General features: G+C 56.0%; 5 protein-coding genes across 5 annotated transcripts; 3 read left to right on the top strand and 2 right to left on the bottom strand.

The window, feature by feature from the left end:
- Nucleotides 1-3,132: 3,132 nt before the first annotated feature.
- CHS3 (Chitin synthase, class 3) lies at nucleotides 3,133-6,817 on the top strand (the record flags this gene model as incomplete). The annotated part of the gene is made up of 3 exons (XM_028634429.1): nucleotides 3,133-3,231; nucleotides 3,321-6,321; nucleotides 6,384-6,817. 3 exons carry the CDS (start codon nucleotides 3,133-3,135, stop codon nucleotides 6,815-6,817), a joined length of 3,534 nt encoding a protein of 1,177 aa, XP_028499469.1.
- Nucleotides 6,818-9,079: 2,262 nt separating this feature from the next.
- On the top strand, nucleotides 9,080-9,924 carry D7B24_000166 (uncharacterized protein; the record flags this gene model as incomplete). Its single annotated transcript, XM_028634428.1, has 3 exons — nucleotides 9,080-9,116; nucleotides 9,351-9,587; nucleotides 9,740-9,924. The coding sequence occupies 3 exons, from the start codon at nucleotides 9,080-9,082 to the stop codon at nucleotides 9,922-9,924; spliced, it is 459 nt and encodes a 152-aa protein (XP_028499468.1).
- A 2,448-nt stretch (nucleotides 9,925-12,372) lies between these two features.
- On the top strand, nucleotides 12,373-14,579 carry D7B24_000165 (uncharacterized protein; the record flags this gene model as incomplete). The annotated part of the gene is made up of 3 exons (XM_028634427.1): nucleotides 12,373-13,288; nucleotides 13,334-13,350; nucleotides 13,407-14,579. The coding sequence occupies 3 exons, from the start codon at nucleotides 12,373-12,375 to the stop codon at nucleotides 14,577-14,579; spliced, it is 2,106 nt and encodes a 701-aa protein (XP_028499467.1).
- Nucleotides 14,580-16,243: 1,664 nt separating this feature from the next.
- D7B24_000164 (uncharacterized protein) lies at nucleotides 16,244-18,000 on the bottom strand (the record flags this gene model as incomplete). Its single annotated transcript, XM_028634426.1, has 2 exons — nucleotides 16,244-17,772; nucleotides 17,838-18,000. The coding sequence occupies 2 exons, from the start codon at nucleotides 17,998-18,000 to the stop codon at nucleotides 16,244-16,246; spliced, it is 1,692 nt and encodes a 563-aa protein (XP_028499466.1).
- A 3,924-nt stretch (nucleotides 18,001-21,924) lies between these two features.
- On the bottom strand, nucleotides 21,925-26,518 carry VPS10 (vacuolar protein sorting/targeting protein PEP1; the record flags this gene model as incomplete). Its single annotated transcript, XM_028634425.1, has 2 exons — nucleotides 21,925-22,567; nucleotides 22,629-26,518. 2 exons carry the CDS (start codon nucleotides 26,516-26,518, stop codon nucleotides 21,925-21,927), a joined length of 4,533 nt encoding a protein of 1,510 aa, XP_028499465.1.
- Between the last annotated feature and the right edge of the window lie 1,191 nt (nucleotides 26,519-27,709).

Genomic DNA, 27,709 nt, shown 5'->3' with positions numbered 1-27,709 from the left:
CTATTCCACGAGGATGGGCGGAACACCACCCTCATTGCCGGTTGCGACCTCGATACTTTGCCCCATCGCCCCGTAGTTCCATTTATGGCGCAATATCCAGTCGTCCCCTCATCCCTGTGGCCATCACGAACCCTGGCGCTCAAGTACCGGTGTGTAGAGTGACCAACGGCCAGTGCAATTGTGCCGCCGTAAGCCAAGACCATCTGCACAAGGCTGGCAACCCCTATCATCAATAGCGTCTTTCGTATTCCCAACTTTGCCCCTCTCTTGAGCCCCTCTCCCTCCGCTGACCGTCTGCCACCAGTGCCAATCGAGGAGTCTTGTCTCATTGCTCACCGTGAGGACCTCCAAGCCTGCACGGGCCCGAGACCACGACAGAGTGGACAAGGCCCCCGCCGGCCGTGCTGCTCCATCAAATCCTCCTCCCATGCCCCGACCGCTCCCGGCTGCCATCGGCGGGCAAGTGCTATGCAAATAGCGTTCGCGCCCGGACGGGTGCTTTCTTTTCGGGCACGCATACATCCAGATCACGATCTCGACCTTGTCTTTCCAACGCATCTTTGCACGAGACGTCTCAGGCACGGGCCAAGTCAGGCCGTTCACGAGAAACACCCAGCGGTGAGCTACCATCCGGAGCGTTACAATCGGATTGACGTTGTACGATCCATGATGCGTCATGGGCGCCAATTCGTGTCCGAACAGCTGTGCTCCCTTGGGCCCTAAGGCAGTGAGGCAGATAGCCGTCCTGACGGCGGCTGCAACCCTATCACGACATGACATGAATCTAACTTTAGGAGGGATCGCACGAGGGAGGCATAATCTGGGCACCGCCGCACGGCGCACCTTTAAAGCTCCACGTGCTGGCATTCAGATGGTCAGCCCTGGACAGAGGGAGTGGAAGGGTGGGGCTAGCAGGCTGCTGTGAATCTACAAAATAGGTTGCCAGCTGTGATCTCGTTAAGTGAGATGCGCATTCCACCTCAGACACATGGGACATAAGACCTGGCATGAGAGAGGCTGGAGCTTGATCCCTTTTCCCAGGGCATTCTTGGGGGTTGGTGCGTGCAAGTCGCAGCAGATTCTTTTGATCGACGAGGTTCTGGAGCGACAAATGATCCTTCCCGGGCGACCACACAATACCATGATCTCCCTCATCGTCCGCGTCGGTGCCACGATTGCGCGTGTCAGTTGGCAGTGTACATCGGCTATCGTAAGAAGCTGGGTGCGGGAAGTGACAGGAAGCTGTCGGCAGGGCAACGGGCAGTGCTAGGAAATAGTAGTCGACCCTGGAGGTCTTCGATGCACGCCGATCGTAACCATGTATCTTCTGGGGTGAGGTGCTTCCATGTTCCGTGGTGCCATGCGAAATGGATGCGCGCTAAGGGAGTGAGATAAAGTCACTATGAAGTACCTACCACTCTGCATGCTGGCCCTGTTGGGAGCGTACTCCCTCAGCGTTAGTGCCACTGCACGTTGGGGGCCTCTCAGGGCCTCTACGCCGTCAGAGCCAGCACCCCAATGACCCCCTCGTGTTTGATGGGCCCGTGTCGGAACGCCCGGATACTTTGTAGGTACCTGAGCCCGTTCGAAGTCTTCCCAGCACTGGCGGACTGGGCGGATTCTCGAGGCTTGCCTCACTGCGATGACTTCCATACTTGGACATGCCCCTTCGTGGTCAGCTCGACTAGCCAAGTTTGCTAGCCCCTTTTTCCGTCCATCCACCCATCCATCTCATCCCTCGAGTTGGTTTGACAGCCACCAGCCCGGAGCCTGCTCCCTCGAGTTTCCTCACCTATCCCATCGTTCAAGGAGGAGGGTCAGGCAAATAATTAAGTCCCTTTTCGTGGCGAGACGTTGTCTCTTCTTCCTTCGCTTCTTCTTACAGCCCGCTCGCTTTCTGGCCCGTCTCGCAATCACCACCACGTCCGTTCGCTCCTTCACTCTCGCTTTTTTTTTCTTGTGCGACAACGCAAGGTCGAGGACTGGCGTCGCCCACCTCTCTCGTTTCAGTCTGACTGACTGCTCAACGATCGTCTGTCCTCGGTTGTCTGTCACGCCAACACGGGCTACGAGCCATCCGACTCAATCGTCTCGCACTACCCGCACCAAACGAAGGCAGAAAGACTCGGTTTTCTGTTCCAACCTGTTCAGTCGCCGCACACGGCTATCCCAACGGCTTCATCCGTCGCCCGTTTCGCCATTTGTCTCTGATCACGCCGCTGTCGTCCCTGACGACGGACTGCATCGCGTCGCGTCGACTTGCCCTCGAGTAGGGATCACGGATTCTTCCTGGATCCCCGGATATTGAGACAGGGCGACCGATATTGCACACTTTCTTCTGAGAAAACCGGTTCTCAAAGTGGGTGCACCCGCCCGATCGCCACGCTGTTGCTCTGCCTGCACAGCCTGCTCACTGCACAGACTGTCTGTCCGGACAGAGAGGACAGGCCCAGATCAGGTCTGCGGCCACTGAGAGGGCTGCACGGCCATCCGTCTCCCAAGGAACCCCCGCTCAATTAGCAGGGATACATTGCCTGGCCTCAGCCAACGCAACCCACAAATTTTGCCCTGGGGCCTGTGTCCCCCCCCCCTCCCCTCCCCCATAACAACCAAACCCATTGGTGAGTGAGGTCCTTGTTTCCCATTGCTTGCTTGCCTTGGCCTGCCTGGCCTGCCCGATCCTGCCTGCCGCCTCTGTGTACCTACTGTACCGTACCGTGCCTTTTGGCCTGGCCATTCTCTCCCAGTCCTGTCAGACATCACAAACATCACCCACGCCGCTCTTCTCGTCGTCGTCGTCGTTAGGTGTCACGTTCACTGAGCAATTCCACGCTCGTTCTCGTCCCCCATCGTCGTACTGTTCTTTTTTTCTTTCTTTCCTTTCCCTCCTCCAAACTCCACATACCCTACCTCGCTCTGAGATTCGCAGCCTCTCCCCAAGCGTGTCTACGCCACGCTCGCCTCTCCCCAAAGGGTGAAGTCTTTCCCTCCATCAGGCCAGAAGTGAGGAATGCGACGGCGCATCGCATTCCTGCCATGTCAAGGATGAAACGAGCTGACTCTGTTATTTCCGCAGGACCGGCGCAATGTCTCTTCCCGAACGACCAGGAGGCAACTCCTCTGAACATCGAAATGCCTATAGGCAATCGCAGTCCCGACGCCATCGCCCAGCAGACATTGAGGCCTCGAGCTATTACCCCGTGGAAGGAGGTCGATCAAGTCGTCATCAACGTGGGCTTTCCGCGAACTCCTTCGCAGAGACGATCCCCTCGCCTAACAATAGCTTCGTAGAGAATATGCCTCTTTCGCCCACCGGAGAGCGGCCTGCCGCGCCCGACCAGCCTTTCCAGCGGAAGAGGAGTTTGGTCAGGCCCGAGAGAAACAGAATCGACAAAGACCACCCAAACTACCACTACCGGAAACATGCCGCCAACATGAGCACCATGCCCTCGGCTACCGGCAACGACCCCATCGCCGAGGATATCGAGGCCACGACCGACGTCTCCGGCAGTCGGTCCCAGACGCTCGACGGCGTATCCGACACGTCACCCCCGCGCGGTCACGGCAGCAGGCCCAACAGCGGCGAGCAAGAGAAGAAGGCGCCACGAAGCAGCGCCAAGCGCGTCTCTCGACACAAGTCCGGCAAGATCACTAAGAGTGCAAAGAAGCGGAGCACGCCCCAAGAGGTTATCCGGCCGCCCAGTTTCTGGAACGTCTACTGCGCCATCATCACGTTCTGGTGCCCCGACTTTATGCTCAAGTGCTTTGGCATGCGGTCCAGGGCCGAGCAGAGAGCCTGGAGGGAAAAGATGGGCCTGATCAGTCTTATTCTGCTTGTCATGGGCAGCGTTGGCTTCATCACTTTCGGCTTCACTGCTGTCGTGTGCGGCTCGCCGCCCCTACGCATGCGGGTCAACAAGGTCTCGGATGGCTACATGATCTTCCACGGCACCGCCTACGATCTGACGAGATCTGGACACCCTCCGGCCGAAGGTATCCCCGTTCCCAGGGGCCAAAGAGGCGCCAACATTCTGTGGGGCATGCCTGGCGTCGACAACCGTGGAAAGGATGGTAGCTTTTTGTTCCAGAACGTCAATGGGCGCTGCAAGGGCCTAATCGAGGCGGCCCCCAACTCGGAGGTGCCGACCAATGCCAACGGCGACCTTGCCTGGTACTTCCCTTGCACGACGTTCAACCAGGACGGCAAGAGCGAGCCCAACTTTACAGCACCGTACTACACTGGCTATTCGTGCCACACCAGCGAGAAGTCTCGCAACTCCTTCTACATCGATCTGAAGAAGTCTGCCGATGTCTACTTCACCTGGGACGACATCAAGAACAGCTCTCGAAACCTCATCGTCTACTCGGGCAACGTTCTCGACCTCGACCTTCTTCACTGGTTTGACTCAAGGCAGGTCACCATTCCTCAGCGCTTTGAGGAGCTCCGAGACACCAACACTGCTGCCAACAAGGCCTTCCGAGGCCGCGACGTCACTCGTCCTTTCCAGTCCAACGGTGACAAGGAGATTGCCGAGTGCTTTGAGGAGATTATCAAGGTTGGATCCATCGATACGGTCACTGTTGGCTGCATCGCTTCGCGTGTTGTTCTCTACGTCTTCCTCGCCCTGATTTTGTCTGTTGTTGGATCTCGCTTTGTTCTGGCTCTCATCTTCCAGTGGTTTATCAGCCGCAACTATGCCGCTGCCAAGACCTCCCAGTCCAGCGACAAGCGAAAGCGCGCCCAGCAGATTGAGGACTGGTCCAACGATATATACCAGGCTCCCGCAAGGATCACTGGCGACATTGGCAGCAGCGTCGTCACCTCGGACCGCAGCAGTAAACGTGGCAGCACGTTCATGACAACATCCCGATTCTCCACTGTCTACGGCCCTGATAGGGGCTCCTCGAATAAGCGCGTACCGACCACGATGGCCAGTTCCGGCGGCAGCGGCAGTCAGCTTTTGCACCCCAACTCGATGTATCGTCAAGGCAACGACAGTCGTAGCAGCTTCCTCCGATCCGACCCCTACGCTAGTAACGTTCCTCCCTCGGATGGTCCTGGTCCCGCGGGATTCATTCACGATGCCGTTGTGCCTCAGCCGCCTGCCGATTGGATGCCTTACGGTTTCCCGCTCGCTCACACCATCTGTCTCGTCACCGCCTACTCTGAAGGCGCTATGGGTATCCGTACCACTTTCGACTCGATCGCCACGACCGACTACCCCAACAGTCACAAGGTCATCATAGCTATTTGCGATGGTATCATCAAAGGTCATGGCGAAGAAATGGCGACCCCGGATTATGTCCTTGCTATGATGAAGGACCATACGATGGCGCCTGAGGATGTGCAGCCCTTCTCCTATGTTGCGGTTGCCAGTGGCTCGAAGCGTCACAACATGGCCAAGGTCTACTGCGGTTTCTACGACTATGGAACCAAGTCTGCTATCCCCGTTGACAAACAGCAGCGAGTCCCCATGATGCTTGTTGTCAAGTGCGGCACTCCTGATGAAGCTACCAAATCGAAGCCTGGCAACCGTGGCAAGCGCGACAGTCAGATCATTCTCATGTCCTTCCTCCAGAAGATCATGTTCGACGAGCGCATGACGGAGCTCGAGTACGAAATGTTCAACGGTCTCTGGAAGGTCACGGGCATATCCCCAGACTTCTACGAGTGTGTTCTCATGGTTGATGCCGATACCAAGGTTTTCCCGGACAGCCTGACGCACATGTTATCCGCCATGGTCAAGGACCCTGAGATTATGGGTCTCTGTGGTGAGACCAAGATCGCCAACAAGCGTGACAGCTGGGTTTCCGCCATCCAGGTCTTCGAGTACTTCATCTCCCACCACCTCGCCAAATCATTCGAATCAGTTTTTGGTGGTGTCACCTGTCTGCCTGGTTGTTTCTGCATGTACCGCATCAAGGCGCCCAAGGGGGCTCAGAACTACTGGGTGCCCATCCTCGCCAATCCCGATGTCGTCGAGCACTATTCAGAGAACGTTGTCGACACGCTCCACAAGAAGAACCTCCTGCTCCTCGGCGAGGATCGTTATTTGAGTACCCTCATGTTGCGCACTTTCCCCAAGCGCAAGCAAGTCTTCGTTCCGCAGGCTGTCTGCAAGACCACCGTCCCCGATACATTCATGGTTCTGTTATCCCAGCGTCGACGATGGATCAACTCGACCATTCACAACCTTATGGAGCTCGTGTTGGTTCGGGATCTCTGCGGCACGTTCTGCTTCAGCATGCAATTTATCGTATTTGTCGAGCTGATGGGTACTCTTGTCCTGCCCGCCGCCATCGCCTTTACCTTCTACGTCGGTATGTTCATTTGCCCTGTCCCCCCCCGGGGCTCGGGTTTTGTGCTAACCATTCTTGTCCAGTCATCATGTCCATCGTCTCCAAGCCTGTACAGGTCATCCCGCTCATTCTCTTGGCTCTCATTCTCGGTCTCCCAGCCGTCCTCATCGTCATCACAGCGCATTCCTGGTCGTACCTCGTCTGGATGATCATCTACCTCTTCTCTCTGCCTGTGTGGAACTTTGTTCTCCCCGTCTACGCTTTCTGGAAGTTTGACGATTTCTCCTGGGGTGACACACGAAAAACGGCAGGCGAAACGACTAAGAAGGCTGGTCTCGAGTACGAGGGCGAGTTTGACAGCAGCAAGATCACCATGAAGCGCTGGGCCGAGTTTGAGCGTGAGAGGCGCTCCAAGGCAAACTACTGGGGTTCCAAGGAGAATGTTGTTGGCGGAGGCAACAGCTGGTCCATGCCAGCAGGGCACCAGTACCACGACGATTACTACTCAGACGCCTGAGCTTGGTGTTAAAAGCGAAATGGCGGAGAGGTTGCACGCCTGGTTTGTGTTTTTATGACTGGAGGTGCTTATACATTTTTTCGAGGGCCCCGTATTACGTGCAAATGGCGCCCCTGGGTTTATTGAATGCCACCCCGGCTGCCATAATAAGGCGAGGCAAGCCGGGGCAGAGCACAAGGAGCCATGTTTATTCTTGTTTCTGATCGCCTTGTTGCTGGTGTCGGGCTGGAATGGCTGCCATTGTCGCGGGAGAAAGAGGCCACGCACGGGTTTGGCAGCATTTGGAGCCGGCGTATCATCCTGTATTTATTCTTCTCCCCCACGCCTGTAACCAAACCCTCCCCCTTTTTGCTATAGCACATAGGGTTGTGATTTATAACTTTGCTCGTGAAGCAAAGGCGGGGGAGTCAGTAGATAACGCACCTTTTTTTCTCAAAATGATGGTACCAAACGCTCCGGGCTCACCTCCATACCCTTCTCCACCTGTATGACAATACGTGTCGGCGAATCTCCGGCCTAGGTGCAAGGAAAATCATCTGCGATGCAATGCACGTCGTTGCAAATGGTATTTTTCCCTTACATGAGTCGTGGCCGGGATGAGGACACGTGGGGGGGGGCGGTTGCTGGTCAAGTGAGTGGCCGAGAATCGGTCGATGTCACTTCTGGCAAGGGGGGGAGAAGGGCGCAGAGTCACGAGGTCCAGCGAGCTGTCACATCTCAATAAAGCCTAACCCCCCCTTTCTTCCCTCCTTGGGTGACCGAGGCGTTGGGAGTTCTGTTGTACTGTACAGAAGCAGCCCGATGGTCGATGGTGCGTGCCATGGCCGTCGATGAGCCCCAAGCATACACACACACACACACCTGAGCTGGGTCTTGCCGCTTTTAGCTACCAGGGGTTCGCTCCCGCGAAGTCTGTTCACACACATGTGTTCACACGCGCGCGCGTCCTCGTTCGATGGAGAGCGAAGGCTCCTCACTGCCCTCCTTCGCGGCAGCTCGCACGGCAGTGGCGCCCCTTGAAAGTTCAGCGGATCGCCTCCATCGCCTGAGAATTTGGAATCTTCAAGCCTTGCGCTTGGCTTCAGAGTGGATACGTGCTGTCTGACATGTCTGGCGTCTGCGCCTCCAAACCATGGGAAAGGGGGTCATCAGGGAGGGCACTGGCGTTCTAGCCGCAGGCTTCTGTGGGATTCCTACACGCACGGTCTTCTCCCTCGACGGAACAGCTGGTTAGGAACAGCCAAGTAGGGCAGGCCTCCGTTTCGCCGCCGTGACGAGACGTGCGAGCGAGGCATACTCGCCGCGCGCCGGTCCGCGAACTGCCGGGTATGCCTCCGTGCTCGCAAAGCAAGCTTTGACGGCGTCCCGACGGCCGCTGCACCACCAGCGATGATGGATCTCGTTCTACTTTGACAAAATTGAGACACCACCTATCAAAGCCCGTGCAAGAGCTTACGCGTGCGCTGAAGGCGCTCGGCTGGTTTGCCGACACAGCCTCGGAGAAGCCTGCATCGCCATCCCTCGCTCGGACGAGCTCTCCAGAAGTTCAAGTAGTTCCGTGCCGGGCGTTTATACAAGACCAGGCGTTGTCAGTACTTTGTACTATCTTCCAGGCGCTAATGGGTTTCCCTCTTCACAGTGCGGTGGGCATGCAAATAAATGTCAATCGCTTACGCGTTCCCTTCGGTGGTGGTGAAATAGGCAGTTGATTCGTTGGGTGATGACTCTGGCCAAGAACATCTTGTAGGTAAGTTAAATGGGGCGCCTTCTTCGAACAGCAGGTGTTTCCAGCAAACATGTCGGAGAGCCTAAATGTTGTTCCGGGATATTGCTATGGCTGGGGTGGGTGGCATACCAAATGTACGGGCGTTGAAAGGTGATCAGTGTATGTTTAGCTCCGATCACACCTTTGCCGACGAGCTGAAACATTCGAGTTGGTACTATAGAACCGATGCATAAGAAGGAGGCGACACAAATGGTCTCATATCGATCTTTGTGCCTGGACTCTCCTTGGAGTTGCTGCAATATCTGGTACAACGGAGGCACAACTCCTTACGCGTCACGACAACATCTCAAAATAATTGAATACATTTGAACACCTGTTCATCCTCCCTTTGTCTTGAAACCTATCAGCTGGGCCTGATATACAAGACCTTGCTTCACCCAGTGCGCCTCGTCTCCTCTGACACAGACCCTTTAACGAACGCCTACCATCCAGCCGAAGATCTTCGTCTGACTACATCAGCCCCTGACTATTAAGTAATGAAGCCTCTACATGGAGGCTCACTGCGAGAACCAGGTTCGTAGTAAGAGTTCATAATATCAAATGATGGGCTCGGTGGGATTCTCGTCACGTACATGACCTCCGTCTTTCGCACACTGTTTGAAGTCGTAGTCGACGCTCTGGTGTTGAGGAACGAAATATTGGAGACACCGGCTCCATGACAAAGGTCATAAACTTGTCCACTAGACGCTTCCGACCTGTACCTAATGATCATTAAAGCGTGGACGGGCTAGCTCGCCTGCTCAACAGTTCGAGGGCGACATGAGATGACAGTAGCGGAGGTCCCTCGTTGGGAGTACTATCTTGTTCTCTTCTCCGCTCATGTCCGCACCAAGGCTACAGGCTTCAAGGAGGCGTCATTAATATACCCAGAAACTCTGTCGGATGGGCCGAAACGTAACATCCTCAGAAGCCTCGGGGCGCAAGGCTGGAAATTCAACCCCAGGAAGCATGCATGCCGAGATGTCTGGGAGGTCGAGTCGTTGCGTGCGTGACACATTGTCCTCTCTTCCCCGTCGTTTACACTTCTTCTCGCAGCAAAGCTTATAAGTTGTGATATTTGACTTTGTTACACAAGGCCCAAAGGCTGTATATTTCGCTCGAAGCAAGCCACGATGTGGCCTGACACTCTCGAATAGATGGGGAGGACTACATCGTCATGCCCGGGTCACGACGTCAGGGACTGTCGAAGCTGGGTTATAGCGGCAAGGCGGGCGAGCTAGCGTCCGTTGAGGGCCAGGAGAGTGGCAGTTTGTCAGCAATCAGCGAACCAGATCAACAGTGTCAACCTTTCAATGTCCACTTCTGTCGATCTCACAAGTAAACCCCAGCAAGGCAGTCGGCCACAGCTCTTCCAGGGACCTTGTGTAGGGCCCGCAAGGGTCGACAAACAGGCTGTGCTCACAACGGCTGACTGAAGCCATGCGGGCAGCCGTTTTGAACGAGGGCGAGTCACTTTGTGGATTCTGCGCAGCTGTCTTGGGTGTGGGGGGCTCGTGTATGTGGTGGGAGACCATTAGGTGGGTGGCTGCCCCTTGCCTAGGTAGGCAGACAGGGCAGGATCCGGGTTGTTGAACCAACGTAGCTACCTAGTAGGAGCGAAGTTGAGGTAGGGATGGGCGGGTCGCGACAGGGGATGAGGGGTCGGCGGCCCGTGTCCGGGGAGGAGGACATTGGGGTCGCAAGTAAGGCCCTTGTCTAGACCAAGAGGAGGAGGGACTTGACGGCAGCCTCAAATAGAAAGGGAAGTCAAACCTATCATATGACTCTCAACAGTCATCTGGCACGTGCGGCCAACAATGTTTGACCTCGCATGGTGGGTAGATGATGAGCAGAGTCGGGCCTGCATTGCCTCATTGCCTCGGTGTGCATCGTGCTCAGCACCTCATTGTGCACCAACAAGGAAGTTGGTAGTTCAAGAGAGGGGCGAGGAACTCTGATGAGGTTGAGGGGCAAACCACCGCACCGCATATGATGAATACCAGCCCAAGGCGCATCGCATCAGTCGGCGGGTCCATGTCCTGGCTCGCGGTTTCTGACCCTGATAGGCGCCATGCATGGTGCCACGAGGAGGAGGGAGGGGGGGGGGGGGGGGCGCCCGTGGACCTCCTCTCCGCCGACATGGGGACGGCGTCCGAATCGGACGAGGTACAGCGGAATGTGCTGATGGCGGGACGGTCAAGGTGACATTGGTTTCTTGGTGGTGACTCGACGTGCTGGGACGGATGATCTTACTATCGAAAGTGTGGGTGAATTGAAGAAAGGAGCCCTTGGCACAGTGAGGGAGGCGACAATGTGCGACGCTCCAGGCTGCGGGTCGCATATCCTGTGATGAGAAGGATTTCTGCCATGTTGCGTAACAATGGCTTCCGTCGCGAGCCTTCTCGAGTCGGATGGCTGCTGAAGTGCACCTGTTTTGAGGTGATACGACCCAGTTGTCGATGCTGAGGCCGGTTCGAGACAAGTAGGAGCTGTAATTTCGGTGCAAGAACAGCTTTTGGTAGCTGACGGGGTTTGCTCAGCCAGTCAGCGAATCTGAGGTGATGATGTGTCCAGCACAGATGCGGTGCCTGACTTGGGTCAGTGCTTCTCAAGGTGTCCACGGCCCAATGTGGCCCATTTGACTCGTCAGCGAGCTGAGATTTACTCCAAAGTCAAGTTGTCATGATGATGAACGACGACATCGTTCCTCTTGACTCCTACCCTGGTCAAAAGCGGCGATATGGGGCAAGAGCTTTCAGCGGGCTGTCGGGTGGCTCCTGGTGAGGATGCGACAGGCTAGTCTCTGCGCTGCAAGATCATGTCCCAGGCCCTTGCCCTTTGCCCTTTGCCGTCCGCCCAGTGGCACCTACGGCCATGGATGTCGGGGTGCACCTTCCCTGCCCTGCCCTGCCTTCCCTGCTCGTAACCGTTGTCCGCTGTCCTGGCCGCCTGCGTCTGCCCTTTCCGCACCATTGCTCTGTCGCTGTTGCCGTCTTCCTCCTGGGGTCATGGTTGCTGCTCTGTGCACTTTCCCGGTGGACGATTGCCAATTGCCAATTAACAGTGGGCCGGGGCCCCCTTCTCCGTCTGCCCCCCGGCCCATCCAGTCAAGCCCATGTCGACTTGACCTGCTTTGTTGCCGACCCCAACTTCTAGTTCCCAGCGATTCCAAGACCGTGTCTTCGCCTCTTCTCGCCCCTCTGGCTTGTGCCAAACACGTTGGCCATCTCTCACTGTCTCTGGCGTCGCAAGAGAGCAATCCCTCGTTCTTCAGACGGCACAATCCGCAAGTCTGGCTCACTCTGTCTGCGGCCGCGCAAATCAAAGCAGATTGTTCAAAAGCCGAGACGAACTCACCTGGATACTGGCGTGACGCTTGGTTGGCTTGTTGCAGTCCCGCAACCTTCATTATTGCCGGATGAACGTCAACGAGGCATCGAACCTCATGCCGTCGCTTTACCGACACTAGACTTGGGTGCCAAATTGGGCGGCCGGCGAACTCAAAAGCAAAAGGACCCAATCCTTTTGATCGCACTAACCTAGCTGCCACGGGACTAGGGGAACTGTAACCCCCCGAGACCTTGAAAAGCAAAGAGCCTCCCCGGATGAGCATGGCAAACTGAGTTCGGCACGATATCGACATTACCAAGCACCCACTCGAAGGTGAGGTGGCCAGTTGTCCACCAACAGCCTGGGCTCTACGTATCGTGGACATCAATGGTCTTCGCCAATTCGCCAATCTGCTCCGCTGATGATAAAGAGCTGCCCTGGAACATCACCAACGTTCACCATGCGTCCACGGGCGAATCAGGCCGTTCATTCACAGGTCTATCCTCCAGTTGCTTCCGATCCCTCACATGATCATGCCCTCGGGATGACCTCGCCGGCTCTCGAAGGTGGTGTTCAACATCTGAACCCTCAAAGCCGCCAAACCGGGACAGAGGCCAGCGCTTCAGCCACTGCTGGTCTCAATCATCACGATGCTATGCATCCACAGCCTATTGCCCCACCGAATCTACCCATCTCAGGCCTCACCACCGTTCAGACTCCCGCGCACTCAATATCAGTACCTGGTGAGCTGCATGAGCTTCAAGAGTATCATGAGCAGAATGTTGCCGACGGCACCGAAGGTGCTCTAGCACTGCAGGCGAACCATGAAGCATTCAACGCCGTTCCCATGGCGATGCAGCATACACAACACGTCAGCATGCAGTTGGCTGACCCCCATCTCGAAGGCCTGCTCGAACCAACCAACCCGGGTGCCACTTCGGGGCCACTCTCTCACATTGAGACTCTTTATCCCCCCCACCTCACCGATTCACCTCATGCCCCGATCGATCCGGTGGTGGTGAACTCCGAAGACCAGTCCTTCCTTCTGACAGCCCTTCCGCCCGTACAGCCAGCATTCGGAAGTCTCAATGCACCTGGAGTGCTCACGCTGGATCTTCACGCACAACTGAATCTGTTCAGCACCGCCCAGCCCACGTCTCTCGGCCCCGAGAACCATGGCCTGAACGAGTTCCTTAGGATATGGGCACTGAGTGATCGATGGGGTTCTTCAAGCATGCCAGGCCCTCGGCTGGATAGAATCAGCGCCCAACTCGCCGCTAAGCCCATGCGTATGAGCTATGAAGAGCTCGACGGCGAAGGAATGGATTTTCAGGGCTTGGACTGGGAGGACATAGGCGTGTCGCGCAAGTATGCACGTGAGCGACGAAAACTTACTTACAAAAATTATACTAACAAGCTAGACTCCGATAAGTGGAAGGTGAGAATCTTAACATCCATGATAGAAGTTTATCCCGCTGACATGCTGGGCTGTAGATCCGTCCCTTCGACGGAGCGATCCCTAGTTCAGAGAGCTTCTACAGGTTTCGGCGCATGGATTTACGCCGGAACATTCATCTAGCACATTTCCAACTACGAAATGTACTGGCTTGCGCCGACCGAAGCCACGTCTTCTATCCGGGTAGGAATGTGATTCACCGCATAAACCCCCTGTCTGGCCATTCCGACGTGGCTATGGATTTGAGTGATTTGCATCACGTCCAAATCTCGACACTCGATGCTAAGCATGGCATGCTTGTCGTCGGAACATTCAACGGGGAGTACTGTATGCGTAGTGTCCACTCGCAAGACCCGAGGTTCACGGAGGGCCAGGTCACCAACAACAGCAGTTGCATCACGAACCATCTGCAGATTCATGAGTCGCGTCACTCGAGCAGTCCTTTGGTCGCATTTGCTTCGAATGACCAAGGCTTCCGTGTCATGGACGTCGCTTCGCAAAAATTTACACTGGACACAAAGTTCAGATTTCCCATGAACTGCACCGCTCTTTCCCCCGACGGTCGACTACGCGTCATGGTCGGCGACAGTAATTCGGTCATCATAGCCTGTGCCGAGAGTGGCGGCCCCGTTCAATGGCTCTCTGGCCACCGTGATCATGGCTTTGCGTGTGCTTGGTCCGAGGATGGCTGGACGGTGGCAACAGCAGCACAGGACAAGAGCGTCAAAATTTGGGATGCTCGTCGATGGACCAACTCGAGCGCTAGAGCCACACCTGTGGCTACAATCCGATCAGAGCTGGCCAGTGTTCGCGGACTGCGGTTTTCTCCAGTTGGCAACGGGCCTCCGGTACTTGTTGCGGCGGAAGAGGCCGACTTTGTCAACATTATCAATGCACGCACGTTCCGTCACAAGCAGACGATCGATGTCTTTGGCGAAATCGGCGGAGTAGGATTCACAGATGACGGCAACGAGTTGAATATACTGTGTACGGACCGTCACCGAGGTGGTCTGATTCAGCTCGACAGATGTAACTACGGATCCAAGTCTGAATTCGTAGGCCCTTTTCAGCCAAACGCCATGGACGATATATGGAGGCAGCCTTACCGGTCTGCACTACACGATGAAGAAGGCCTCGACGAGGGCCTGACACGCGGTGGGCCAGCAGGTCCGCGCACCAGATTATACTGGGACGACATGGAACCTTTTTGAAGCATTTTGCATGATACCCGAGCACATACGACGAAATGTCTGATGAGAGAAGACGACTTATGAGGCGCGCATTCATATCCCTGCATTTCAATTTGAACGGCGAAGCATACTTGAGTCTGCGAGCTTGGGGTTGCCGTTCGACATTGTATTTCACAACGCGTGGCTCTGAATCTGCTGTTGCTTTCCCCCGCCCTTATATTGCATGCGGTATGATGGCACTCCTTGTGTCCGCTGAATCATGAACAGCAGCAAACATACACAACGAGCACATGGCTAGACAATGTTTTAGGAGGTAGAGGCGCGCTTGTATAAGATGTAGGAGTTTGGCAGGGAGCATTGATCTTCCTGGCTAGCAAAACCATGAATACATCTCTACGCTGCAGGGACAGAAAAATCAAGCGGTGCCACGTGAGGATTCGTCGTTCCCGTCAGAAGCTTGAGGTGAAACTGGCATAGCGATGATGCTGACAGCTGGAACATTGTAACTCAAGCTGTTGCGGCCGTTCCGTATAGAAACACCAATGTTGAGTAGAGCTATGACAGTTTGTAATAAGTAGATTCGATGCCGGGTCGATATTGCAGAAGAGTGAAGAGACGATGACGACGGTGAAGTCTTCCTTTGCTGCCCCACTTTCCGCGCAACTTCTGACCGTTGGCAAGAAGAATTTGCAGCAAGATGACCTAGTGAAGGAGCCCAAACCAAGGCTTGTGGGCTTTGCTAGATTGTATTGAGTGAATAAAGTTCCAGAGCCTGCAATTCCAAAAGCACCCAAAAGCCGTCCGGCTTTACTTCGTTTCGTGTGCGTTGCAGGCACCCACCGCATGTGGACCGTACGCCAGTCAGTCGGACCCCGCCGCCGGATGGATGTAACTTTGTATGAATCGTTTGGACATGGGGTCTGCTCTCTATTCCCCCCATGACACCATAGCTGTTTGAAGAATCTCAGCACGAGGAAGGATGACCAATCTCCTAGTTTTTCACAGCACAAAGGATAAACCGCGGGCTTGGATTGGCAGAGATCTTTGGCCAGGGTGTATACCGAAGCTGGCTTCACGATCCACGTATCAGACACTGCTGGGACTCCTACTAGCTACAACATAAACATACATGACTGGGCGAGCAAAGCACCCAAGAAGAATGGGAGAATACAAGCATTGGGGGAACATCAGAAGAAACCAAAAGGATGAATCCCCGTGTAAGCTCTTCGTTTTGACCATAGTGTCCAAATCAGCCTGACTGGTGCACGGCGAGAGATCAAGTTGAAACCCCCCGGACACGCATTGGATGAGGCGAGACGGCAAAAAGCTTTTGTTCAATGCAGATGAATCATTTCGAAAGCAGGAGGGAGCGCTTCCCATGCTTGGACTACCGAAACAGGAACATGAGAAAAAAGATATGCAAGGTTCGCCTATATCATCCAAGATTGAGAGAAATATTGGAAATTTTTGCTCCGCTGCACACAACGACTAGCCCGGTGACGAACGTTTCGGAGGGGACGAGATGACCCGAGGACAAGGACATGGCGTTAACAACGTTATGGTCCGTTTCATATACATTGCAAGCTAGTGAGCTATGGGCGGTATGCAGGATAGGTTGTAAATAACAGTCGATATTTGTCTGGCCAAGTGTCGACGCGGATTATGGAAACGTGAGGGATGTACGCCTAGTACGAAGGCGTGTTACCGCCCTCGAAAAGGTCACCGCAGCCCCAGGACTGCTCGCAGCCGCAAGCACCGGGCTCCTTCCACTCATCGTTGTGGAACGAGAAGAAAACGGTCCTGTCACCAACAAGCTCACGAATGGAGGTGATGGCGATAGTCTGCTCAGCCTTACCGGGGGTGGCCTTGCCGTTGGCGCTGCCGCCAGTAGGCCAGCCGCACTCAAGGTTGAGGGCAGGCTTGTTGCCACAGATGCTGTTCTCGAGGATGTCAAGCTGGTTCTTAACGAACTTGCCGGCATCCGAGGGGGCGACCTCAGCGTTGAAGTAGGGGTGAATCTGACCACCGACAACGTCGATGACGGGGCAGAGGGCAGCGGCAACCTCCTTCTGCTCCCAGACGTTCAGAGTCTCGGCAGTGGTGTAAGGGCCCTTGTAGCCGGCAGCGCCGCACGACTCCTTGACGGAGACAATAAGGGTCTTCAGGGAGTTGGCGTCGCAACGGCCCTGGAAGATGCACTCGTTACCGACGACGAAGAGGTCGACAAGATCCCAGTTGCCAGCCTTGCCCCACTGGTTGATGGTGTCGATCTGCTCCTTGACCTGAGGGTTCTCAGGGTTGCAGGTGTCCTTGACGAAGATGCCAATGATCATGCGGAGGCCGTGCTCCTTGCAGGCGGCACCGACGTTCTCGAGGGTGGAGCAGTCGGTGGAGTAAACGCGGACAGTATCAAAACCGGACTGCTTGATGACGGCAATATCCTTGCTGACCTCAGTGGCGGACTTGCAAGAGCCGGAGGCGTCCTGGCTGAAAGGAGTGTAGGTGATGGCCCAGTGGTCACCAGCACCGCCACCGATCTTGGGGGTCTCCTTGGCGGGAGTCTCCTTCTTGGGGGTCTCCTTGGGGGTCTCGGGAACCTCGTAGGCGGGGGTGGGCTCGGGCTCAGCAGCCTTGGTGATCTCAGGCTTGGGGGCCTCGGGCTTGGGGGCCTCGTAGACGGGGGTGGGGGTGGGCTTGGGAACCTCGCTGGTCCAGGGGCAGACGACGACGACGTGCTCCTCGGTGATGGTGGTGGTCACGGCAGGGCGCGTGTAGGTGCCAGGGGTGACGGTGGTGATGATAGGGTACACGACATCCTCCTCCTTCTCGCAGACGGTGACGGTGGGGGCGATGGTGTAGGTACCGGCCTCGGGGCAGACGTACGTGGTGGTCTCAATGACGCTCGTGACGACACCGTTGGTGGTCTTCTCGGTGGCGTAGGGGCAAACAACCGTGGTGGAGCTCTCGACGATGGTGGTGACACCGCCGTAGGTCTGGGTGCCGGCGGGGACCTTGGTGGTGGCCGGAGCGCAGACGGTGGTGGTCTCGCTGACGGTGATGGTGGTGGCCGGGAAGGTGTAGATGCCGGGGGTCTCGCAAACCTCAGCGACGGGGGTGGGCACCTCGAGAGCGGGAACGTAGGTCGAGGTGGGCTTGGGGGGAGGAGGAGGAGGGGCCTGGGTGGTGGGCTTGGGGCTGGGAGGGTTGGGCATCACTGGAATGTTTGTTAGTCGGTACTGGGACGGCATGACCATATCAGATGGTGTCGAGTGTACGTACGGGTGGGCTCGCCGTAGATGGTCTTGTAGATGGTGGTGCAGCCGGGCAGGCAGACCTCGGTGCCGTTGTTGGTCCTTTTGAAGAGGCCGTGGGCGTGACGGTGAGCGCTGGAGGCGCTGACACCGGCGGCGGCGGCCGCGGCGAGGATGAGAGAGCCCTTCATGTTGACTAGGGGAATCGAATTAAAGCGTGGAAGCTGAATTTGTGATTTTTCGAGTTTTTGGCGTTGCGTTGGAACGAATGCCCGCTGAAAGAGTGAAGCGGTGGTGAAGATTAGGGAGGTAAGGGGGGATGAGAGGACGAAACTGTGTTGACAAGCAATCAACTCATTGACGGATGTGTTCGTGAAGAGAAGGGAAAGGAAAAAAGAAGAGAAGAAGGGGGTACAGGTGTGGAGGGCCGGGATGTTATTATTTCCTGGCAGGCCACTTGCTGGGCCCGGGGGTGGTGGGCGTGCGTGTGCTTGGTGCTTGTGCAAGGTCCTGGGTAGCCGTCAAGCCGTGGAGGTGGCCAGTCGAGCTCGAGTTGCCAGAGGAGGGCCCTGCCATGGCTGGGGCGAGACTAGGCGGAGTTGGCGGACAGGGGATAGGGAGATACCCTCATCTGAAGTCGACACCTGGCACGGGTAGGTACGAGAAAGCATGACTGACTGGGTCGGCCGCGGGTTGCAGTGCTTTCCGTCGCTTGTCGGCGATTCTCCCTCGAGACGCGGGACCGGCCTTCACTCTAGCCCTGTGTACCGCGTGGATGCAGGTGAGCACAAGCGGTGATGTACCGTAGACGCTGGACCATCAAACAGAGTACGAACACACACCCCTGCCTCTGTTGTTCCAGCTTCCCTATTCCTTCATCGTCAGCCTTCGCCTCTCGCCCTCTCGAGCCAGGGTGTAGACGCGCTTACAGGTCATCCGGCCCCCGTCTCCTTCCCACCCCCTGTCGGGCTCCCCAGGATGAACGTGGATCCCCTACAGAGCGCTGCGCCGGCATCTCGAAGATGCGAGGTTAGCTCGTGATCCAGCTCAGGTCGGACGGCTGGGAGGCGTTTGCCCATCGCGCATCCGTACCCAAAGATGGGGGACGCATTGACGGCGACTCGACCAGGGGCTTGGGCTGTTGAGGCATGTAGGGCGCTAGGTGCCTCGATCGGGGCGAAGAACGGCGTTTGGCCAAAGACAGGCAAGAGACCAGTGGAGGGTGTTTGATTGACCAAGATTGGGGGGGTGGGCATGCAGCGAGTCGTGTGGATGAGCGGTCGAGCAGTGAACTGGTCGTGGGCTTGGCTCTTGGTCTTGGCCATGATCTTGTTTCTTGGAGGTGGAGGTGGAGATGGGGGCGGTGGCATAGGCAAGAGGCATGAGGCATGAGGGAAAGGGGTTGAAGAGGGGCCCATGGCGAGTTGAACCAACGAGAACGACGTACTGCAGCGCAGGGATGCCTCAAAGTGGAACGCCCTCCATGGACACGAGTGGTCTTGCCGGGAAATTAGCTAAGCGACATTGCTGAAATTTAGGGCCCCTTAGCCCCCACCCCCCCGGTTCCTTCCCTCTTCTCTGGCCTCTGTCATGACGGCGGCCCCTTCGATCATGATGCCGGATTGTCCGCCCGCTTACCTAAATTCTTCATCATATCTCGTCCCACATTCCTGGTGGCTTCAATCTCCCGTAGACGCCGTCTTTTTGTGTTCGCGTCGTAACAATGGCTGTCATCGAAAAGCCCCCGGCGGTAGCCCCATCGTCACACCTCCTCCGCATTAAAACAACAGAGATGGGTGCAACCACGGTGTCAGCCAGGGGCCCCAGCCACGCCCAATCCAGCCGTCCGTCTGAAAGCTCCCGACCCCTATCCCGGACAGGCCTTCCTTGTTAGGGTCTAGCGCAGCTGTACCTGCATCAGTGCATCTGCCAGATGTACAATCCAGGAACAACCGACTGCGCCAATCGCTCTTTCCGCCCTCGCCGCCTGACCCTGGAGGCAGCATGTCTTTGCCCTGTGAGCTTCTCGCTAGGCCCTTTCAGAAGCATTCACTTTCATGTTTGCTTCCAACCAGGTCTTTCCACCCAGGTCGGTCCAACCAAGTCGACAAAAAGTCCCTCTCCGCCAAGCATGGACCTAAATTAAGGTCCCTATCAGTCGAAACTCTCCTGTTCCTCTCCCAGAGCGGGTTGGCGCATGTGTCTGAAGGGCCTACCTAGGTAACCATTGGTAGGTACCTAGGTACAAGGTCAGGTTGGGAACGAAGTCATGTCGCACAAAACAACACATTGTGTCATCATCCCCTCGCCTCTTATCCACTCGCCTCGGCATGCCAAGTCGCGTTGTGTTGACCTTGTCTTTCAACACGAAATGGCAATCATCACCTCATCCGTTGTAGCAAAGTTGTGATGCCGTACCGACTGTACGGTACAGTACCGGCACCACGGGGATAGCGAGCGTATAGCTCGAGCCATTAAGTGCTCCAGCTTCACCGTCACCGTTGCTCTTGCTGACCTTTCAGCCCCCCCAATCCATGGTCCACCTGAAATTCACCGTCTGGCCGCCCCCCCGCCCCCTTTCCCCTTCATCAGCCAGCCTTTCCTATCTCTGCTGCCACCGCTGCGAGCGTCCATCTCATGATCACCAAGTATCGCCTGTTTTGGTCTCGCGCCTCCGAAATCCCAAATCACCACAACCACCAGGCTCGGGAGCTCAGAAGCCAAGAAGCCCAGAAGCCCAGAAAGCCCGCCAAGGCCCGCCCTCTCACCCTAGTCCCTTCGTATCCCTTCCCGAGAGAGCCAAGCTACATCGCAAATCACCATGCGCCTACCGAAAGGGCAGCGATCCTCGACCACCTGCCCTCCTGAACGACGGTCCAGAACCGATCATCCCATCTGCCCCTTTTCCCACACGCTCTCGCCCTCTCTCCCCCCTTGACTTTGATCTCCCACCCGAAGCGAAACCCATCCTTCTTTTTTTCGGATGGCCTATCGAAATCTAGCGCCCGGCCCTTCAGACGGCTGAATCGGCCATTTGGGAAGCAATAGTCCCGCCGTCATCTAAAACCCCAGGTTTCGCTCGTCCCGTTTGCCGTGCTTTCTTTTCCACGAAGCCGGCCCCCACCCCCCTCCATGCGTTCATCTCACTGGATGAGGGGCCGGACACCTGCGAACGACGACTGTGGTGGCTCGAAAGTATGTACAGCAGGCCGGGGGGGTGGGGGGGGTTACTGATAACTCGCACCCACTCCAAACCCATCCGAGATGGCCGAAACGAAACATTTCGTCTGCCTCTTCTTCCCGCCCGCAACGGGGGAGACGTCATCCTCGTCATGCTCAAAAGGCCTACGTGTCTGCCTTCACCGCCGGCCACCCTGTCGTGCCATCTTGTCCTAATCTGCCTCGTCATGTCACCGCTGCTTTGCCATTACCAGTCTCAGAGATGAGGAGCACGACGAGAAGATGAAGGGATGGTATTGTCTCTTGTTCATTTGTTTTGGCCCCCTAGGGCGCGTGCACGGCGCTCGCCTGCTCGCTCGATCGATCGTGCTCGAAGCGTAGCGCTGTCTTGTCACTTTGCGTAAACTTCCGTAGTTCGACGCCAAAGCTGGCGCCATAATCTGCCTGGTCCTACATGGTACCTACCAAGGTATCTGCCGTGGTCGTGGTGCTTTGATGTTGTTTTCTTCAGCTCGCACGTGCATTCTGCTGAAGCCCGTGCATGCCTTGGGGTCGCCTTCCTCGCCATCCGTCCCCCCTAACCCTGGAGCCAGGTGACGTTGGCCGCTTGCTGCCGTTGGTGACATCAAGGTACCATGGCCCCCTGCCCGCCCCCCCGTTCTTCGGCTCAATTCGTAAACACGGAGCAGCATGTTGCTTCTTGCGGTCAGGTAGTGACAGCCATGGGGATGGAGGGAACGTGGTCGTGCAAGTCATCCAGGTCTGAATACGCTCTACGTAATGTCCGTCCACCTTGCGGCCTATCCAAACGTCATCAAACTCTTCCATAGTACGTACAGTAGTGAAAACAAACCAGCGCTGCGTCTAGAACAGCAAACAGTTCCTCCAGCCATCCCCTCGCGTAGTCCTGTCCTCGTCGCTCCTCTTTCACCCCCTCAGACCTCCTCATCGCTGTCGTCACCCAGAAGCTCGCCTTCGTCATCGTCAACAGATGCATAGTCCCCGCGCCCCCGTGCAAAACTATCTCGCGTGGTAAATCGCCTCTGCCCGCCGCCATTAAGCCAGCTGCCGCCGCCGCTGCCGCCGCCGCTCACCCGCTCATACGCTGACGATGCCGTCCGCCAGAGCGCCGAGCCGAGCAGCGGAAGGGCCGCCACGACGGCCACGGCCGCCGACACGGCGATAACGGGATACTTGACCCACGGCGCGTCATTGTCAAAACCGCTCGACTCGCCGAGGCGGATCTGCCCAAACTGGCTGCCGTAGTTGCGCCACACCCACCAGCCGACGGCGGCCGCGATGCCGATGGGTATGACGATGGCGAAGAAAATGGCAACGCCCGATGTGCCACGTAGTTTTTCAAATTCTTCCTCCTTGCCCTTGCACGGGTGGGCCTCGGATATCTTGTCAAGCTCCGTACCGCCGACACACGTTGTCAAAGGAATGCGGCGGTAGCCTGTCGGCTCGTAGTAAGATACGGCGTCCGGGTTCTCCTTGCAGTACTGCTCTGCGGACAGAGGCTTCTTGCCGGGCACGAGGCTGCACTGCTTATGGGGGTCAAGCTCAAAGTTGTAGTCACTGTGTTCATGTTAGTATGGTGGAGCCCTTGCTAGTAGACTAGAAGTATCATGTAACGTACCACTCATAGTCGGCCCTCGTGCAGGTGCAGTTGCTGATGGCATAGAGATGCTCGATGCGATGATCGTTGTAGCAGTTGCGGTCAGTCTTCTTGCGGAGGTACTTGGAGACATGGCCGAATAGACACTCATTGTCTTGGAGAGGGTGCGTGGGCGACCAGAGGTAGTAGTCTGAGTCTCCGCTCTCCGGGTTCACACAGGGACGATCCGTCAAGCCAGTGAAGTCAAGATTGACGGAGAAGGTCTTGCCATCGCTTGACCTGCACCACAGGAGAAAGTTGCGCGAGCTGCCAGTACGAATCGAGGTGATGTCGAGTATCGTGACCTCCTCTTGGCTGAATTCAAAGTCCTTCCAGTCCTTGCCCTCGTTGGTCGTGTACGAAATAGACTTGGTCTTGGCCTTTTTGTCCTCGGTCGAACGCGGCACCAAAACGACAATGGAACCCTGGTCGCCATATTGCCATGTCCAGGCGCCCTTCTTGACGCTCTTCCATGTGATGCCGGCGTCCGTCGTCATAAAGGTATCTGCCTCCTCGATCGGACCCAGGCTCGATCCAATGTTGCCGTAGCCAAACATGAGACCAGCCACACTGGCGGCCGAGAATGTCTTCTTTTTGTCGAGACGCTCAGTGTAGTGGTGGAGGTGAAGTGCGCACTTTTCGTCACCATAAGTGCTGCTGCATCCGTATGCCTTGCCGTTGACGTCGGCTTTGGGCGGCGGGAGATATGCCCACTGCGATCCATCGTTGTGGGAGATCTCAGTGCGCAGGATCTTGTTGCCCTTCTTATCCTTGCCCGTCACCGAGTTGATGAGCACGACGCCTTCAAGCCCAATAATCTTCTCGAAATCGACAAAGTAATTGTTGTCGCAATTGACCTTCGGAGCGCTCATGACATAGGACGTGCCGTTTGAGTTGCTCTTGAGAATACTGCCCTGGCGCTGGTTCTTCTCCAACTGAGTAGCCACAAACAGGTTTACCGCATGCGTAGAACTGTCAAGGACGGTGTATGCGTTCTGATGAGACACCTCAAAGTTGTAGGGGAAATGAGCTGCGGCATACGTTTCACCATCAAGGCTGGCCAGCGCTCGAAGTCCCTTCTGCTCCTTGTCCTCGGCTGCGACAACAATGAATTCGGCCATAGTCGCAAAGTCCTTGACGTTCGACTCGCGCACCTGCTTATCTTCTTCGAAAAAGTCATTGCTCGACACGATAACTTTGGGGTTGTCGGATTCATTGTCTTCACGCTTGTGGGTGAGACATACAATCTGCCGCATATCTCTGAACTTGTAGGTGGAGCGGCCGGTGAACTCGCACTTTTGAACGTAACGCAGCGCCGTCCGCCAGTTATCGCCTCGGTCCCTGGAAATGGAGGCCTCCTTGAAGCACTGTTCTTTACCGTCCACCTTCTCGCACTTCTGGCCTACCCAGATGAGCCAGTCCTTCTTGTCAGGATGGAACGACAGTGGGTTACCGGAGCCGGGGTCTGAAGGAGCCTCAAACTCGTGGAAGTGCTCGGCACGGTCGATCGTATACCAAACTTTCCTCGACTTGGTCGTGAAGAAAACGGCGTCCTTGAAATATTGGTGAGGGTAGATGCCCCTGATTTCCTCCTTCTCCAAGATCTCGTCCCACTTCTTGCCGTGGTCCCGCGTGCGGTACACGCGCTGCTCGACCCTCATCGAACCATCATTTTCATACTCAACTGCCCTTGCAATGACGGTCTCGTCCGAGTCGGAGCTCGAGTCGCCGCGCTCAAGATAGATTTTCTCAAAGTCGTTGAGCTTGGTATCTTTGAAAATGTGCTGCGTAGCAGTGATATCTCCACTTGCAGGTGGCGCCGGGGAATTGACAACGTCGGAGCATTTTCTGTCAACCGGGTCATCCTTCTGCGAGCCGTCCTTTCGCTTGCACGTGTTGCCGGGTATCAAGCGCCAGCCCGAAGATCCCTTGAAACTGGTGTCAGGGCCAGCGTTTTTGCAAGCCTCATCGGGGGCAACTATCGGTCCAGCCTTCTCGCATTCGCCATCCTTTCGAATAAAGTTGTAGTCGCACTCAAAGTCCGCGTCGGAGCACTCGCAGTCCTCAGTCTTGGGAATCGGGTCCTTGAACTCCTTCTTCAGGAAACAATCGGCGTCCTTCTTGCGACGGCGATATGTCTGTTTGTGTCCCATGACGCAGATGGCCTTGCCATCCTTGTCCACCCTGGCTGGCCAGTCTTCCATGTCATTGTCCTCGCAAGTCTTCTCCTGCAGGCCCCCGAAGTCGAGGGCTACAACATGGTAGTTGTCACCTCCAGAGGACCCGACAAGGATGAACTTGAGGCTAGTGGAGTCCTGGGTGGTTGTGATGATCTCAGGCTTGAGCTTGAGGCCATCAGGAAGCGCCGCTGTCTTCCAGTTGAGACCGTGATCCAAGGAGTAGCTAACCTCGCCGACGTCGTCTTTCTTGGAGTCCTTGACAGCTACTAGTAGCGAACCTTGATCACCAAACTCGTACTTGTGAGGGCCGTCCAGAGCCTTCTTCCAGGAGGCACCGGCGTCATCCGAGACGAACAGGTTTCCCTCTTCGAAATCATTCAACGAGCCACCCGTGTTGCCAACGCCCATGACGAGGCCTGGTGCAGGGCTCGAGAAGACCCGACCGACATTGTCAAGGTGAGTCACTGAATGTAAGTGGACTCGATCGTCGCCAGCCTTGATATCGTGGAAAGTCCTGCCGTCATCAAACGTGATTTGAGTGACAACTTCTTTCCTGCTGCCGCCGTGCTTCTCAACGTCCTCCCAGTTCTTGACGGTGTTGACGAGGAATATGCCCTGGATGCCCGAGATCTTTTCAAAGTCGACATTGCCCCTCTCGTTACGGTTCGTGTGCTCGAGGTTCTCGACAAAGTAGGTGCCATTAGAGTTGCTCGTGAACATAACACCCATGGGGTTTGAAGGACGGGTGTTCATGACATCGACCTGGATGCTGTAGTTGGTGCCCTCGAGGACAGTGTAGGCGCCCTGGTTGACCTTGTGGCCGTGCGCCGCCGGAAACATGGCGCGGTGCCACTTGAGAGTGTCGTCGGTGACAAAGAGAGACATTTCGTCTGTGTTGAGCGATGTTGTGGCAACCAGCAAGTACTTCTTGACGACGGCCAGGTTGACGACTCCCTGAATGCCGTGATTCGTATCCAGGTTCGGCTCAAATTGTTGTACCTTGCCGTCGATCTTCTCGAAAAAGTTGTCCGAGATGAACAGTCGCTGATCCTCCTTGAAAGGCGAAATCGAGTCGGCACCGATGCAGAGGACGCGCTGGCGGTCGAGATCGTCCTTGCCAGTGGTGAACAGCTCGGAGGACTTGGCCCACCAGCAGCCCTCGGTCGAGCCCCTGAGTGTCTTCGCCTCCTTGAAATTGTTGGTTGTGTACGTGGCCACTTCGTTACAGAATATGCCTGCACAATCCATGCCGTTGAAGATCACGCGATCGGGATCACCGGCGTGAAAGCTGAGGATCTGGTCTCGGTATCGGCTCGTCTGGGCGGCGCTGTCAAATTTCTCCCAGGACTTGCCACGGTCGGTGGTCTTGAAGTGTTCTCTGCGGTCGGTGATGATGAAGGCCCGGCTGTTATCAAACTCGTGCATGGCCAGGGTATACGCGACGCCATCAGGAACGCCTGCGACTTTTCCCCAAGAGACTCCAGCATCGTCGGATCGATAAATGTTGTTCTCGGACATGTCATGAAACAGTACCACGTCTGAGTCTTCGAAGTAATTCATGTTCAGCGGCGGGTGCTTGAACTTGGACGCCTTGATTGTAGGTCCATCATCCTTTGCCAATGTCGTCGTTGTCCATGACAGAACGAACAATAGAGTGCGCCATGAGGCTGCACCCCTGCCCCAGATCCTCATCTTGTCGCACTGGTCGGGAGGACGGTCGTGATCATCCAGAGGGCACGTAGGGTCGGAGGAGAGCAATAGCGAATAGGTATGATGTCGCAAAGACTTGAACAACAAACGGGCCAGGTAGATTGGATGTGCCCGCGTTGGTAGATGGACAGGGTGGTGATGAAGTTGAAGCTACTGGGGTTTGGAAATTGGCACTGCTACCTGTTCTTGAGGCACGAAAGGGAAACGTCAGCATAACCCAGACCCTGCGTGTTTCGTAGCTCTCGCCCCCACTGAGCATTGGACAGCCGGGCCGTGAGTGGGCGCTCGCGCCAGACACTGGCTTGACTGGGGGCGGCCCCTTGAGCTCTGAGCCCTGCTGCCGCTAGCCATCATCGCCACTGGATCCGCTAAGCTTCAGCTTTGAAGACTCCACTCCAGCTCTTTTTAGGCGCCTTGTCAGCACGTGAAAGGATTCAGGCCCCGACTCTTCGCCTACTCCACGCCGTCCGTTTCACTACCTACTGAGAGCCGCGGGCAGTGGCCCAATCCCCAGAGCGATCGAATTCACCACAGGCTACTCACCTCCTGTTCAAGATGTCGACATGACACGGACAGACTGGAAAACGATCAGCATGTGAAACAGGATCTTCGGAGTATCAAATGTTTCCTTCTCGTATTGGCTAATCCATGTACGATTCGGTTGGACTAACAATTGCATGATCTGGAACATGGAAACAACATGGAGTGTATTTTGGGAGTGCGGCCTCTATAGGCCTCAGCAGCACAGCTATTATAGCCGTCGCGCGCTGATACTGGCACAATGCTTGCATTCCAGCAAGCCGCGAACAGAAGGTTCTACTTAGATCTCATGAAGTGACAATCGACCGAATGAGCTCAACGGGTTGCCCTCATCTACCTCCCAAATTTGTACGAAGACACTGACTTCATAAGCCCCCGCAGCATCGCGCTCGAGGATGCGCAGTATCATCTTACCGTCGCCACCTTCTGGGAGGCAAGCTCGTCGTGTCGATTTCTGTCAGAGACTGGCATGTGGCACATACAGCCCAGGCTTTGCATGACCTGGCATAACTTAGTATGACCCGTGGTGAGGCCTGCAGGCGTGAGAGGATTCGGCCAGCGAGCGAAGCATGCGAAGCGTGCGAAGCAGAACGTGTGCTGTCATGCTGTTTGACTCGATACTTTGGCGCGTAG

The sequence above is a fragment of the Verticillium nonalfalfae genome (assembly GCF_003724135.2).
Source record: "Verticillium nonalfalfae strain VnAa140/NRRL 66861 chromosome Unknown scaffold_1, whole genome shotgun sequence".
In the NCBI taxonomy this organism is placed as follows: Eukaryota; Fungi; Ascomycota; class Sordariomycetes; order Glomerellales; family Plectosphaerellaceae; genus Verticillium; species Verticillium nonalfalfae.
The sequence above is the reverse complement of the archived record's forward strand: the minus strand, read 5'-3'. Positions and strand labels throughout refer to the sequence as shown.